Source organism: Lineus longissimus, chromosome 9 (genome assembly GCF_910592395.1).
Source record: "Lineus longissimus chromosome 9, tnLinLong1.2, whole genome shotgun sequence".
In the NCBI taxonomy this organism is placed as follows: Eukaryota; Metazoa; Nemertea; class Pilidiophora; order Heteronemertea; family Lineidae; genus Lineus; species Lineus longissimus.
Genome location: NC_088316.1, coordinates 12,819,677 through 12,834,162, shown reverse-complemented (window position 1 = coordinate 12,834,162; position 14,486 = coordinate 12,819,677). Strand labels below are relative to the sequence as shown.

Genomic DNA, 14,486 nt, shown 5'->3' with positions numbered 1-14,486 from the left:
GTTACCTCAGGTACATGGGTTGTATCCATGGTCAGGTTGAGCCAGTCCCAGGTACACAAGGTACTTCAGGTACATGGGTTGTATCCATGGTCAGGTTGAGCCAGTCCCAGGTACATAAGGTACCTCAGGTACATGGGTTGTATCCATGGTCAGGTTGAGCCAGTCCCAGGTACATAAGGTACTTCAGGTACATGGGTTGTATCCATGGTCAGGTTGAGCCAGTCCCAGGTACATAAGGTACTTCAGGTACATGGGTTGTATCCATGGTCAGGTTGAGCCAGTCCCAGGTACATAAGGTACCTCAGGTACATGGGTTGTATCCATGGTCAGGTTGAGCCAGTCCCAGGTACATAAGGTACTTCAGGTACATGGGTTGTATCCATGGCCAGGTTGAGCCAGTCCCCAGGTACATAAGTTACCTCAGGTACATGGGTTGTATCTAGTACATCCCACAGGTACAGGAGCTACCCAGCATCCACGAATGGTCCTGTCTTTGAGAGCAAAGAGAAACTGAAATTACACTTTGGTATTTTTCATCAAAATAGATTTTATTTTTTTTAAAGTAAGAATTTCTTTACAAATCTACCGGTAACAAAATAATCTAATCTAACTTTTCCGGCCCGCAGCAAAAGTCTCAATACATGTATGTCTTGGAAGAAAAGGTAAATGATAAATGAATTTTGGAATAAACACAAATTAAAACTGAAAAATAGTCTCACTCTCCTGAATGTTTAACTTTTACAACTTACTGAAGTTCACTGGGATTTGAATGCAGTAATACACACATACAATGTCCATGCGAAAGCCAGGGGCATAGCTGCATGTATAAGTCATCAAGGGAAGTACCTAAAACACAAGCCAGGGGGCATCTGCATTTACAAGTCGTATACACACACTCTCTACGGACTTCATCAAATTTGGAGCTAGCTGGATGAATCGTAAATTTCTCTTTCTGTCGTCATCACACTCGGATTTGCTTGATACGACCAACAGGTGGTCTTCGCCTGGAGAGAGGTCTCCGGGGAGGTCTTTAGCAAATCACAGATGTTCCACCCATTAGCAAAACCAATACCAATACAATAGTCGTACTTCCACCTATCAAATCCCCGTGTCTTTTGCGCTTACACCTATGAATTGACGTGTCTAAATAGACCCGTGTGTCAAATCCCCGTGTCTATGAGCCCCATCAAGCTCGATGGGGCTAATCGGGGGCTAATTTAGACCTGTGTTCAACACGGGTTTTTTGATAGGTGGAATCTGAATAGACACGGCAATTGCAAGTTCTAAGATCTGGCGACAGATGGTGCGGTGTAGTTGCCTCGGTATTGCGCATGCGAAATTCCCCTCCAACGGGAAAGAAACACAGGAGAGCTCCCTACCTACAGCGCACCTGTCGCCGGGGCTATTAACCATTATCTAACACCACTGATAGGTGTAAGTGCGCCCCGGGTTTTTTTACACACGGCGAAGACACGGGTCTTGAAAAAACACGGGGTTTTATGATAGGTGGAACTGCGACTAATGGTTGTTCATCGACCGAAGAAGGTACATGAAGGAGAAACCCAAGGACGATACCAGGAAAATCAAAATGAGGCAGAGACAACATTAGGCAGGATCCGCAACCTGCTTGGGGAGTGCCGGGCTTCAGCAATTTCAATGAACCCTAAAACACGGCTTGGAATATATGGGGATTGTGACAATACCTACCCACCCGAAAACACTCTTGTTGCGAAGCTCGTTGTAAGGTAATTGCTGAAAACAAACTCAACTGATGTCACGCTAAGATCTAGCTAGAAACCCACCTTCAACTGGTGGAAGATTACCAGATTACACACAACACCAAAACAATCTTGAAAACACTTCAATAAGTGGATATGGTGATAATGGACTTCTCGAAAGTGTTCGATACCGTCCCACACAAAAAGGTACTGGGGAAGCTATCCCACTGTGGAATGAGAGGGAACATTCCAGAATGGACTGTAACCTAGCGTAACCAGCAAGCCCTGGTTGAATGCATCAGTTCCAATGCTGTCACAGTAAAGTCCGGTGTACCACAAGGGACAGTACTAGGGCCTTTAATATTCCTGCTCCGCATCAATGACCTACCAGCTATCGTCTGTTCAAAATCCAGGCTTTTCGTAGATGATTGCCTATTGTACCGACAACAGAGTCATTCGGGTTGGCGTGCCCGTTCGCATTTTCGCCACTTGCGAATGCTGCACATGAGAGGCGAATGTAAAACAATGTCTGGCTAAAAATTTTGCGAATTCAATTTGAATTACAATGATTTGGCGAGAGAGTAATAGTGTTATGCAAAAATTGATCAAAGTCTATCAAAAAGATCCACTTCCACACCAAATGCACCAAGGAACGATCGTTAGTCTGTCAAACGTCATCATATTTGCGGGCGGCCGCGCTGTCACAGGTGGTTGCTATCGTTCGTTGATTTGCCAGTCTCAGTACTGGCGGGCTGCCATTCTCGCACATGTTACTGTGGGATGGGTCGGCCCCAAGATGGACAAACGATCGGCAATGGCTAGAGCTAAAAGTGACAGCCACTTGGCTAAAAAGTGGCTAGGAGGGAAAAAAAAGAGCCAACCCTGAAACCAACTAGCGCTACAGCAAGACCTCGATAAACAGTTGAATGGGGCGAACTGTGGGATACGAGTTTCAATGTTAAGAAGTGTAACATCATGAGACCTTCAAGGTCGAGGAAACCAATAACAGGCTTCTACAGTCTGGCTGGAGAACTCCTGAAAGGAAGTAAACCAGGCCAAGTACCTGGGATTGACATTTGCCGACGATCTCCGATGGAACTGCAAGTTACATCCACCGCTAAAAAGGCAAACAGAGTCATTGGCTTCCTACGCCGGAATCTGAAGGGTTCCCCGCCCAAGATAAAGGAGCTCGCATATAACGCAATGATGGCAATGGCAAGATCAAACAACTATAGCAGAACCAGGAGTATGACCCACCTCCAGAAAGATCTTGGATGGAAAACTCTGGAGGAAAGAATGTAGAACCAAAGGCTAACTCTCCTCTACAATGTGTTTACAGGGAAAGAGGCCGTGTCGGCAGAGGCAGTAGACATTGTAAGGAATGTGTCAAACACCAGATCTGTCAATAGCGCAAAATGAAACATTATAACTGCCAGTACCACTAATTCTGCCAGGCGCATATTCCAAGAACAATAATAATAATTAATAATAATAATTTATTATATCAAAAGTGCTTTTGAATGAAAATCATTTGCAAAGCACTGTACAATTTAAAAAACAACACATAGTAAAAGAGAAAATTGTACATAGAGAATAAAACATTCATAGAGATTAAAACATCTAGGTGGTGGTGTCGAAGTGTTCAATAAAAAGGTGAGTTTTAAGATGTTTTTTGAAGGCGCTGGTGCCAATGGGATCACGCATCCAGACCGGAAGTGAGTTCCACAGCCTGGGTGCCAAGTTCCCCAGGCAACTGTCTCGGAGGACGCCCCTTGTCCGTGGTATGGAAAGGAGCCATTGGTCCTCGGAAGACCGAAGCCTGCGGTCCGGGGCACGAGGTCTGAGGAACTCCTTGAGGTACTCCGGGCTTTGGTCATTATGTAAGACTTGATGCGTCAGCAGTAGCAATTTATACTGGATACCTGATCTCACCGGCAGCCAGTGCAGCTCCTTCAGTACAGGGGTGATGTGTTCCCTCTTTTTGGTCTTACTTAGAAGCCTAGCAGCTGCATTCTGAACTTTTTGTAGTCTTGAAAGTTCACACTCTGGGAGTCATAGTACGTAAGGTGTTTTGAAAATCTAATCTTGATGTTACAAGGGCATTAATTACACGGGCACAAGTTTTATTGTCAAGGTGTCTACGGATCTTTGAGATTTTGTGAATTTGAAAATAAGCACCCTTGACCACCTTTGACACTTGTTTAGAAATTTCCATATTTTCATCGAAAATTGCTCCCAGGTTCCTGACTAGGGCAGAAGCCTGGATAGCGGATGGTCCAATGTTAATGACCTGCAGTGGCTTGAGCTTCGACAGTTTACGTTTTGAAGCAACGATGAGAAATTCTGTCTCCTCATCATTGCCCTTGAGGTGGTTTAGGCCAAGCCACTTGCGTACATCACTTACACACGCCTCAGCCCTAGCAACAGCATCCTGGAGACCATGTTCTGAAACATGGAAGCTGTCGTACAGCTGGATGTCATCTGCAAACAATGTCGCAACATGCGATGTCTCTCGATAACTTCTCCAAGTGACTGGATATAAATCGAGAAGAGAAGTGAGCCCAACACTGAGCCCTGTGGGACACCACCCAGCAGTGGTTTGGGGTCTGACATCTGACCCTCAATGACAACTGTCTGGGATCGAAGGGAAAGGTACGACTCAAACCATTCCAGGGCTTTTCCTGTGATACCCAGGCTACATTCAAGGCGTTTAAGTAGAATGCCATGATTGATGGTATTGAGTCCATTGCAGCTGACATATCAAGCAGGATGAGAATCATACCCCTCCCTTGGTCCAGAGCAGTATCAATGGCAGATTTGATCTTAAGGAGAGCAGTCTCGGTGCTGTGCCCACATTTGTATGCTGACTGCAATTTGTCCTCCATGCCATTCTCCTCCATGCCACAATAATACCAGATTGGAATTTTAATTTAAATTACTGCGGACTGCAAACAGAAGCCGGAACAGTGTTACTGTTATTAGTGTTAAGTTTCAAGGTTGCGCTCAACAAATAAACCTGCAATAGCTAGCGCACTCACTCATCGGCGCCATACTCCAGCTGGAGGTTTGAGAACCAGAACCAGGACCAACAATGACAAATCCGGTATTTGAAAGGATTACTTTCAGTGTCAAATTCATCAACAATTATGATCTATTCACGGACAAACGGTTGTTTTGCATAAAAATACAAAAACGCTTGATCAGTCACTTGCTACAACACTGGAGATCAGGGACCTGAGTAAAATACCTGATCTACAATGTCAAGTAGTGGGAAAAGAACAAGATATTTGCCTTTTTTCAAATTTGTTCGCCGGTGCACGGTTTGCAAAAACATGGGCGCTGGACATATTGAATGTTGGATTGTGGGAAGGGAATGTGTCATTTTTGTCTGTCTTATGGCTCTCTGCTGTAATATTTTTCAGTCCACATTTTGTCCTATTCCTCTCATTGAGCTCCCTCATTTCTAAAGTTTTAAAATAACATACTTATATTTAAGATCAAATTGTACAAATTACAGCAAACTGTGGTGTAAAATTCTATTTATGGTCTAGAGGTTGTCACGTAATGCTACATCACCCCCTAACAAGACAAAAAAGTTGACAAGTTGGAAGATGTTGAAATGTGAAATTTGAAGAAGAAAATTCATTACTTTCCACGTATACCAACACTTTTTGGTCGTTATTTTTTTGTCCTCCACGCATTACACGTGTAGGTTTATCCTATATATACTTTGGATTCCTTATCATATTCACTCATTTTGCACTGACTTGGGTTTCCGAACGAACGATGTCGATGCATGTGTTCCGCGCTAATTACCGATTAGCGCCATCTTAAGATTGCGCTGCGCATTCTTAGGATCGTTTAATTGCGCGGCAATCTCGAGATCGCGCAAGGGTGAGCGTGCGCTTTTTGCCGATTGCGCATTTTAGAGATGATGATACTTTTACATGTTCAGCTTTGCATTGCCATTGGTAGCTTTATTTTTCACCTAATTTTTTGCTACACCAACGGTCACATTACTGTCATGTGACTGTCTATGGGATGCTGAAAGTAAATTAATTTAATACCGGCCAAAGTTGACTGTCGAGTGGTTGATTTGTATTTTGTACCTCAGGCCATACCTTTAATAATGTGAACAGATCTCACTATGACACTTTGACCAATATTTTATACTGACCATCATCTCAGAAGCCGCTAAGGCGGCCATGCCTTTAATAATGTGAACAGATCTCACTATGACACTTTGACCAATATTTACTGACCATCATCTCAGAAGCCTAATTAGCAGTGGTAATTAATGCGGCCATGCCTTTGATAATGTGAACAGATCTCAGTATGACACTTTTTGACGAATATGATATGACTTACTCTCCACAAGGGACGACATTTTCTTTGTCACCAAAGGTGGGATTATAGTCTAATGAATAACGTAGGGGACAACATTTTCTTTCGCACTAAGTGTCCTTTATTCACATTGATGATTATGAACGGCCCCTTACCCCGGTGTAATGTTTTTGAGTGTTTCTGTTTTTGAGTGTTTCCCCTCATTGTTTGGGAACGCTCAAAAATAGATTGACGAGTTTTTCTGTGTATCCCTGCTATTGAAAAGTCATGGTCTCTCTAGCTGCCTATTGTTTGGAAACACTGAAACATGGGGAACAACCACAGATGTTACACCGGCCCTTACCATAAATCTAACAATCCCTGAACAATCATTGAACAATAGAACGAATTCTACTACTATAGTTTTACCTGTTGTTGTGGGACAGGGGAGACTAGTGTCTCGTGATAGTAGTACGTAGGGGACACCATTTTCTTTCACACCAAGTTTCCCGTCCTCGTTTTCTTGTAACATTGCAGAAGTTGATGGGACTTTTCACAAAATTCAAGCCCATGAGCCGTGCGGAAGATTATTGTTGGAATGGCAACCCATAGTTCATATATTTCATCATAATTTATGCAGTCTGATGTTGCAAATTCTCGGAGAGAACATAATAAGTCAGTTATATTATTTGCAGGACAATCATTCATCATTCGTTCATTGGCTCGCAAGACCCCCCAACTCCCTTGCGCGATCTCGAGATTGCCGCGCAATTATAGGATCCTAAGAATGCGCAGCGCAATCTTAAGATAGCGCAGATCGGTAAAATGCGCGGAACACATGCATTGATTGCGTGCATCGATTATCATCATCATCATCATCATCATCATGGATCTGGACCTTTTCGAAGTAAAAAATGACGAACAAACAACCCTGGCCAAAACAAATGGGGACATTGTTAGAACACATCAGAAGGTCTAAGCAATCTTCGGACAATATGACACTTAAAAAACTTCGGTCCTGACTCCTGCCCCTGGATATGCCGATCCCTACTCTTAACTCTAGGCTAATCCCCCATCCCAGTGCCTGCCATGAGAAAAATCCACGGGCACCATCAGTCACTCCCGCAACCTTTTCCACGGGCACTATTTTTTTCACTACCGCCAGCTGTCCAGCGGGCAGGCCATGCCAGTAAACAGGCGCGATCACGCCCGCGCCCATGATCACGCATGTGCCCGCAAACTACTGCCAGGAAACAGGCGCGATCACGCCTGCGCCCGCATGAGACACCTGTAAACAATCCCAGAGTAAAAAAAATTCTGGGCAAGTCGCAGGACTAAGTCATGCTGCCCGTCGGGCATGGCAATTTATTACATTATGAACGAGGAATTTAGACAAAAACCTATTTTATCAGGCAGTGACAACAGGACAATGAACGAAATCGAAATGAAATGCTGCCGTTGCCAGGCGCATGTCAAAACATGTGCTTAGTACCGCACACTGCAGCAACTGCCAACTATAGCAAAGTGTACAGCCTGGCGTGTACCCAGCGCTAAACGGCATAATTACCGAGTTGAGTGAGACTCTAGATTTCCGCGAAATGGAACTCTGGATACCGGGAAATGAATCAAAATCGTGCTGGGATTCGGCGGGCGTACCGCGCCGGTGTTTTTTTATGACGGGCGGCACGCGCCCCTCAAATGTCCGGCGGGCGTTATGGACAGCGCTTGTGTGGAGTAGTTTACGGGCGTTTGCAGGCGCGGGCGTGATCGCGCCCGTTTCCTGGCATGGACTGCCATCCCATGTCATGATAATATGAAAAGTCAAGGACTATGTGCGCCCCCCTTTACCATTGATGAGGCCTGACCATGGATGGTAAATTTATCATGGCGGTTTATTTTCCTCGGCATGGTTCGACCATGGACGGTGAAGATCATAGACCACTTTCGATAATAAGGCCTAGCCTATTACCAAGCAAAAGATGAGGTGTAATGGATTAATGCAGTTAGAACAACTGTTCATCCATCACCCAATGTTAACGTTTTTATCCTATTGCAGAATTCTCCACGATGTACTATGATAAGACTTCGCCGCCTATGTCCCCGCAGCCAATGTCGCCGCCAGAGTTGTCACCTCCTTCTTCGCCTAGTTCATCACCATTTGGAGGACGGCCCTTCGGCCCTCCTATGTCGCCCAATTCGGCAAGAAATCACGAGGCCAGACACACAGCTTCGGCAAAAAGAACAAAATATCTCAAACGAATATTCAAGTTCCGACAAATGGACTTTGAATATGCCTTCTGGCAGATGTTATACCTGTTCATTTCACCACAAAAAGTGTAAGTACATGTATTCAATTCAGTGAATGTCATTTTTAATTTGGCAGCTTAAACTTTGTCTCTGTGAAGTCTCGATGTTTAAACAATTGGCAAAGTTAAGTGTGTGGATTTCACAACCAGTGCTTTATCCAATGACCAAACAGAAGAATCTGTCGTAAACATGCAATGCAAAAGCTGAAGAACACTCGGGCATATGCGGTGGAGTAAGCCCAACACTTTGTTATATTTAGCACAAATTCAACATCCCAAGTTTAAATATTACTTTTGGGGAAGTTATTCACATCTTCTGAACACCTTCTGAACACCTTTACCTAAAGAACCTCCCTTCTAAGTTATTGCCTCCTGACACGGGCATTAATTCACACAGGTCTTGATGCAGTTTGTTTTCCTTTTTTACAGATATAGAAATTTCCAGTATAGAAAAAGTAAGCATACATTTTTTTAATTACTTTGTTCGTTTTAACTTGATTACAGATTGCATACCAAAGGAACTTTAAAACTTATTTCTGATAGGTTTTGAGGAGTAAAGCTTTTCAAACCTATCTGCTTAGCTGTTCAACATCGACGTTCAAATGGTGAAAGTGATTACGTTAATCAAGGGTAATAAACAAAAGAACTGCAGACTATACATGATTGGAGAGAAACAGATTGCCGCTCCTTAATGGCTGAATGGTTTTTTCTTCAGATACTAAGGACCAGTTTGCGAGAGATGACCCAGCCTTTCTTGTTCTGTTGAGTTTTTGGCTGCTAGGTATGTTGTGTTACTTTAGAAAACATTGTTGGAAAATCAAGAGTATAAAGTGATGTTTTGCTTGCCCAGATACGGAGTGAGAGATTTATTGGTTAATAGAAGACCACTGTAGAACTTGAATGTTGTTGGCAGTCATATTCAGAGGTTGGATGTACAGGTATTTTGAGCCAACCCCTGTGAAATTATTGCCAAGTTGGAATGTTTGGTTGGTTCATATCATTTGTAAAGCTAGAAATGACAACATGAAATACTTTGAACTGATAGCCTCTTCTTCTTTGCAGCTTCTTCAATAGGTTTTGCCGTGGTGTTGAGTCTTCATGTCCTTGCCTTCTTCAAGTTCATTTTCTGGGTGATATTTGTCGATTGCATTGGTGTAGGAATCGTTATTGCTACAATACTATGGTGAGTAGAGAAGGTGAAATAAAATGTTGGTACTCAAAAGACAAATAACATTCTTTGCTATGCGCACACGACGGACAAACACAACGATTAAAACGAAAAGATGGTTTTCAGAATGTTTTCAGGGTCACCTGCACACAACAAACAGAATGATGCAGCCGGCAAAAAAAAATAGCGGAATAATGCACGATCTGTGATGACCCAAGCATTACAAACTGAACAATAATTGAAAGTTGGCCAATATCTTGGTGATCTTGAAATTGACCACTAGCCTTTTGACACTTCTTTCCAGGTATATCAGCAATAAATACCTTGTGCACTCGCCTCCTGGTCGGCCAACTACAGATGTAGAATGGGGTTATGCATTTGATGTTCATTTAAATGCATTCTTTCCTCTGTTGATGATACTACACTTGTTCCAGCTGCCATTTTTAAACCGTAAGTAGAAAATTTCTGGTTACTGCAATGTGTGTTTTTTATTTCTATTTATGGCACTGCATGAAAAGCGTAGGCCTTTTATGAACAAAAGGTTGCACTTTTGGCAAAGATCCGCAAATGGACCATGAAGCATAAAATGGTAATGATAATGATAACGCTGATAAAACCTTTTACATTTCAGATGTGATCAACACTGACTGGTTCTTCGGTCGATTCTTCGGCAACACGTTGTGGATCATCGCTCTCTGTTATTATTCCTACATTACATTCTTAGGATACAGTGGTAAGTTGTGTAACGGTTTAGTTCATGAGCCTGCAAGTTCCTGATGTGGTTAGGATGGCATCCTACTCCCTCCCAATACATTCGTGGGCCAGCATGTTCCTGGCGTGGTCAGGACGGCATCCTACTCCCTCCCAATACATTCGTGAGCCAGCAAGTTCCTGGTGTGATCCGGACGGCATCAGGATGGCGTGGTCAGGATGGCATCCTACTCCCTGCATATTCCATTCATGAGTCAGCAAGTTCTTGGCGTGGTCAGGATGGCATCCTACTCCCTGCATATCCCATTCATGAGCCAGCAAGTTCCTGGCGTGGTCAGGATGGCATCCTACTCCCTCCCAATACATTCATGAGCCAGCTAATTCCTGGCGTGGTCAGGACGGCATCCTACTCCTTCCCAATACATTCATGAGCCAGCAAGTTCCTTGTGTGATCCGGACAGCATCCTACTCCCTGCATATCCCAATCATGAACCAGCAAGTTCCTGGCATGGTCAGGACGGCATCCTACTCCCTCCCATTACATTAATGAGCCAGCAAATTTCTGGCGTGGTCAGGACGGCATCCTACTCCTTCCCAATACATTCATGAGCCAGCAAGTTCCTGGTGTGATCCGGACAGCATCCTACTCCCTGCATATCCCAATCATGAACCAGCAAGTTCCTGGCATGGTCAGGACGGCATCCTACTCCTTCCCAATACATTAATGAGCCAGCAAGTTCCTGGTGTGATCCGGACGGCATCCTACTCCCTGCAAATCCCATTCATGAGCCAGCAAGTTCCTGGTGTGATCCGGACGGCATCCTACTCCCTCCCAATACATTCATGAGCCAGCAAATTCCTGGTGTGGTCGGGACAGCATCCTACTCCCTGCATATCCCATTCATGAGCCAGCAAGTTCCTGGTGTGTTCAGGATGGCATCCTACTCCCTGCATATCCCATTCATGAGCCAGCAATTTCCTGGCATGGTCAGGATGGCATCCTACTCCCTGCATATCCCATTCATGAGCCAGCAAGTTTCTGGTGTGTTCAGGACGGCATCCTACTCCCTGCATATCCCATTCATGAGCCAGCAAGTTCCTGGTGTGTGATCCGGACGGCATCCTACTCCCTGCATATCCCATTCATGAGCCAGCAAGTTCCTGGCATGGTCAGGATGGCATCCTACTCCCTCCGAATACGTTCATGAGCCAGCAAGGTCCTGGTGTGATCCGGACGGCATCCTACTCCCTGCATATCTAATTCATGAGCCAGCAAGTTCCTGGCGTGGTCAGGATGGCATCCTACTCCCTCCCAATACATTCATGAGCCAGCAAATTCCTGGCGTGGTTGGGACAGCATCCTACTCCCTGCATATCCCATTCATGAGCCAGCAAGTTCCTGGTGTGTTCAGGATGGCATCCCACTCCCTGCATATCCCATTCATGAACCAGCAAGTTCCTGGCATTGTCAGGATGGCATCCTACTCCCTGCATATCCCATTCATGAGCCAGCAAGTTCCTGGTGTGTTCAGGACGGCATCCTACTCCCTGCATATCCCATTCATGAACCAGCAAGTTCCTGGCATTGTCAGGAAGGCACCCTACTCCCTGCATATCCCATTCATGAGCCAGCAAGTTCTTGGTGTGTTCAGGATGGCATCCTACTCCCTCCCAATACATTCATGAGCCGGCAAGTGCCTGGCATGGTCAGGAAGGCATTCTACTCCCTCCATATCCCATTCATGATCCAGCAAGTTCCCGGTGTGGTCAGGACGGCATCCTACTCCCTGCATATCCCATTCATGAACCAGCAAATTCCTGCCGTGGTCAGGATGGCATCCTTCTCCCTGCATATCCCATTCCTGAGCCAGCAAGTTCCTGGTGTGTTCAGGACGGCATCCTACTCCCTGCATATCCCATTCATGAACCAGCAAGTTCCTGGCATTGTCCGGATGGCATCCTACTCCCTCCCAATACATTCATGAGCCAGCAAGTGCCTGGCATGGTCAGGAAGGCATCCTACTCCCTCCCAATACATTCATGAGCCAGCAAGTTTCTGGCGTGGTCAGGACGGCATCCTACTCCCTGCATATCCCATTCATGAGCCAGCAAGTTCCTGGTGTGGTCTGGACGGCATCCTACTCCCTGCATATCCCATTCATGAGCCAACAAAGTTAATATTTGAGTTCTTCTCTTCACAGCGTTGCCATTCCTGAAGAAGACGCAGATGTTCCTATATCCGATGACGATCATGGTCCTGCTTTATGTGATTTCATTGGCCGTTGGATGGAATCTTAGCAGCGGACTTTGTAACTTCTATAAATATAGAGTCTTTTGAAACGAGTAGTTTGACAATGACACTACACTGTGAAGGATGTTATGTTCAAATGATGGTTCCTCATTCCCTGGATATAGGGCTTGTGAAATGTGGAAGAGAAGATGTATTTAGAGTGACTGTGTGATAAGCATTGATGCAGCATGGTCGAGTTCATATCAGCTCTCTGCTAGTGATACAGCTAGAAATCTGAAAAGGCAGGACAGAAAAGGGCACAGCCTTAAAATGGTAGGCTGTTTGCTTTTCAAATTGCCATGGATGGTTTTGTTGTTGTTTTTCTCGAGAAAAACGCAATAGCTGGTCTTCAACTAGGGATGGGGTGAATACTGATCAAGTACTTTTCTGTTTGATAATATTTTCTGCAACTGCTGCAGATTTGTGACAGTTTTGATGAAAAATGTGATGTTTTGGCTTCAAGTTTGAGAAATGTTGATTCATGTGCATTCTTGCAAAGTCTGTTAATTTGGTTGAAATTAACAATGACACGATAAACTCTAGTCACAATAGCAACATTATTATTGTACCATTGATGTCTATTATGACATAAGGAGTAACGGTTTGTTGTACTGTCAGATCCTTTCGGCGAGTTTGTTTAACTTAACCTGGCCTACCTTGCCCTAGCCTTAAAAATGTCTTCAGAAAGCAAAACTGGTATATAAAACCATCAAAACTAACACAAAATAACGCAATACAGATACAGGTATCAGCTGTCACCTTTGATTTTGTGGCTATGATGGGCGTAAATAGGGCATGGGAACTAATATTTAGAGTTTGAGATTTTATGAAATCGAGCTGCAGAGATTGTACCCTTGATGTAAATATTCTATTGTCATATCAACACTACTTATAAAAGTGCTACATTGTTCTTTCACAAGCAACTGTTTTGGAGTCATACTAAAAGTATGTTTGTAAATTTTTCCGTTTTTCAGACCCTCCCCCTGTACAAAGAAAAATGTTAAAATGTACGATATGTGCAAATGGCCACCCAAATCCTCCCCCCCCGCTCAGATATGTACGTACATACGTACGTATGACCCCTTTCCGGTGGTGTCCTTCTCTAGTGCTGTATAAATTGAACACTTCCTCATCAAATTGGAAGGTGGTGGTATGTATTGCATTGTATTTCACATACTGTTAACTGTTTCATAGCTAAGAGTTGGGGATTTCGCCGGTTTTCAATTAGTGGTAAACACAATGTTTGCCGCTAAAATTTGCGGGTTAATGCATTACTGTTGACATTTTCCGGCTTTTTAGATCATCATTTGGTAGTGCATGTGGAAATCCGTGAAAATGAAACACTAGTGAAAAATTCATGGTTTACAGTACCAGCCTATTCAAAGCATCGATGTTCAGTACTCCCTTGGTATCATGGTCAAGGCCAAAACTTTGTAAATAGCTGTACTGGATTGTGTACATTGTGTGAGAAGAAGTACGTAACATATGGTCATGTGTTACATGTATTTGTAGAAATAAACAAATGTATTTATCACGAAACGGAGGACTTCTGGCATTGATCATGTTGTGTTTTGTCGCCTGTCGAGTGGATGTGACTCCACCCTGAGACATTTCTGATATTTGGAGAAGCTTTTTTACCCTCCTAAAAAGGCTCCAGTCAAAAGCAGCAATGGAAAGATCATTACCTTAGCTCTCTGTAGAACTTAAAATTTTCAAAATCGGACAAAAAATAACATTTTGAGATGTATATTGGGCAAGTTAAGGGACTCGTCTTCCAAGGACGCTCACTGGGCACTGTCCCATCTATCTCTGAATCTCTTCAAAACATATGTATGATGTTGAAGGAAGCTGATTACATTGTCTTGATGGTGACTGGTGCCTTCAGATCCTTTTCTAAGACATCCTATATAGCAAGGAAGACTGTCGAACCGGTGTGACAGAATCGGGTTGTGACGATGCCTTTGTGGCTC

At 44.0% G+C, this 14,486-nt stretch overlaps 1 protein-coding gene across 3 annotated transcripts; it reads left to right on the top strand.

The window, feature by feature from the left end:
• Nucleotides 1–5,114: 5,114 nt before the first annotated feature.
• On the top strand, nucleotides 5,115–14,055 carry LOC135493852 (protein unc-50 homolog A-like). 3 transcript variants are annotated; one of them, XM_064781473.1, is made up of 8 exons: nucleotides 5,115–5,126; nucleotides 8,098–8,377; nucleotides 8,777–8,802; nucleotides 9,063–9,128; nucleotides 9,410–9,530; nucleotides 9,820–9,965; nucleotides 10,147–10,248; nucleotides 12,428–14,055. In XM_064781473.1, the coding sequence occupies exons 2-8, from the start codon at nucleotides 8,109–8,111 to the stop codon at nucleotides 12,562–12,564; spliced, it is 867 nt and encodes a 288-aa protein (XP_064637543.1). In that variant the 5' UTR covers nucleotides 5,115–5,126; nucleotides 8,098–8,108; the 3' UTR covers nucleotides 12,565–14,055. The 3 variants fall into 3 exon arrangements, with proteins under 3 accessions (XP_064637543.1, XP_064637541.1, XP_064637542.1); XM_064781471.1 differs by lacking the exon at nucleotides 5,115–5,126 and adding an exon at nucleotides 5,308–5,426; XM_064781472.1 differs by lacking the exon at nucleotides 5,115–5,126 and adding an exon at nucleotides 6,894–6,948.
• Nucleotides 14,056–14,486: the final 431 nt, after the last annotated feature.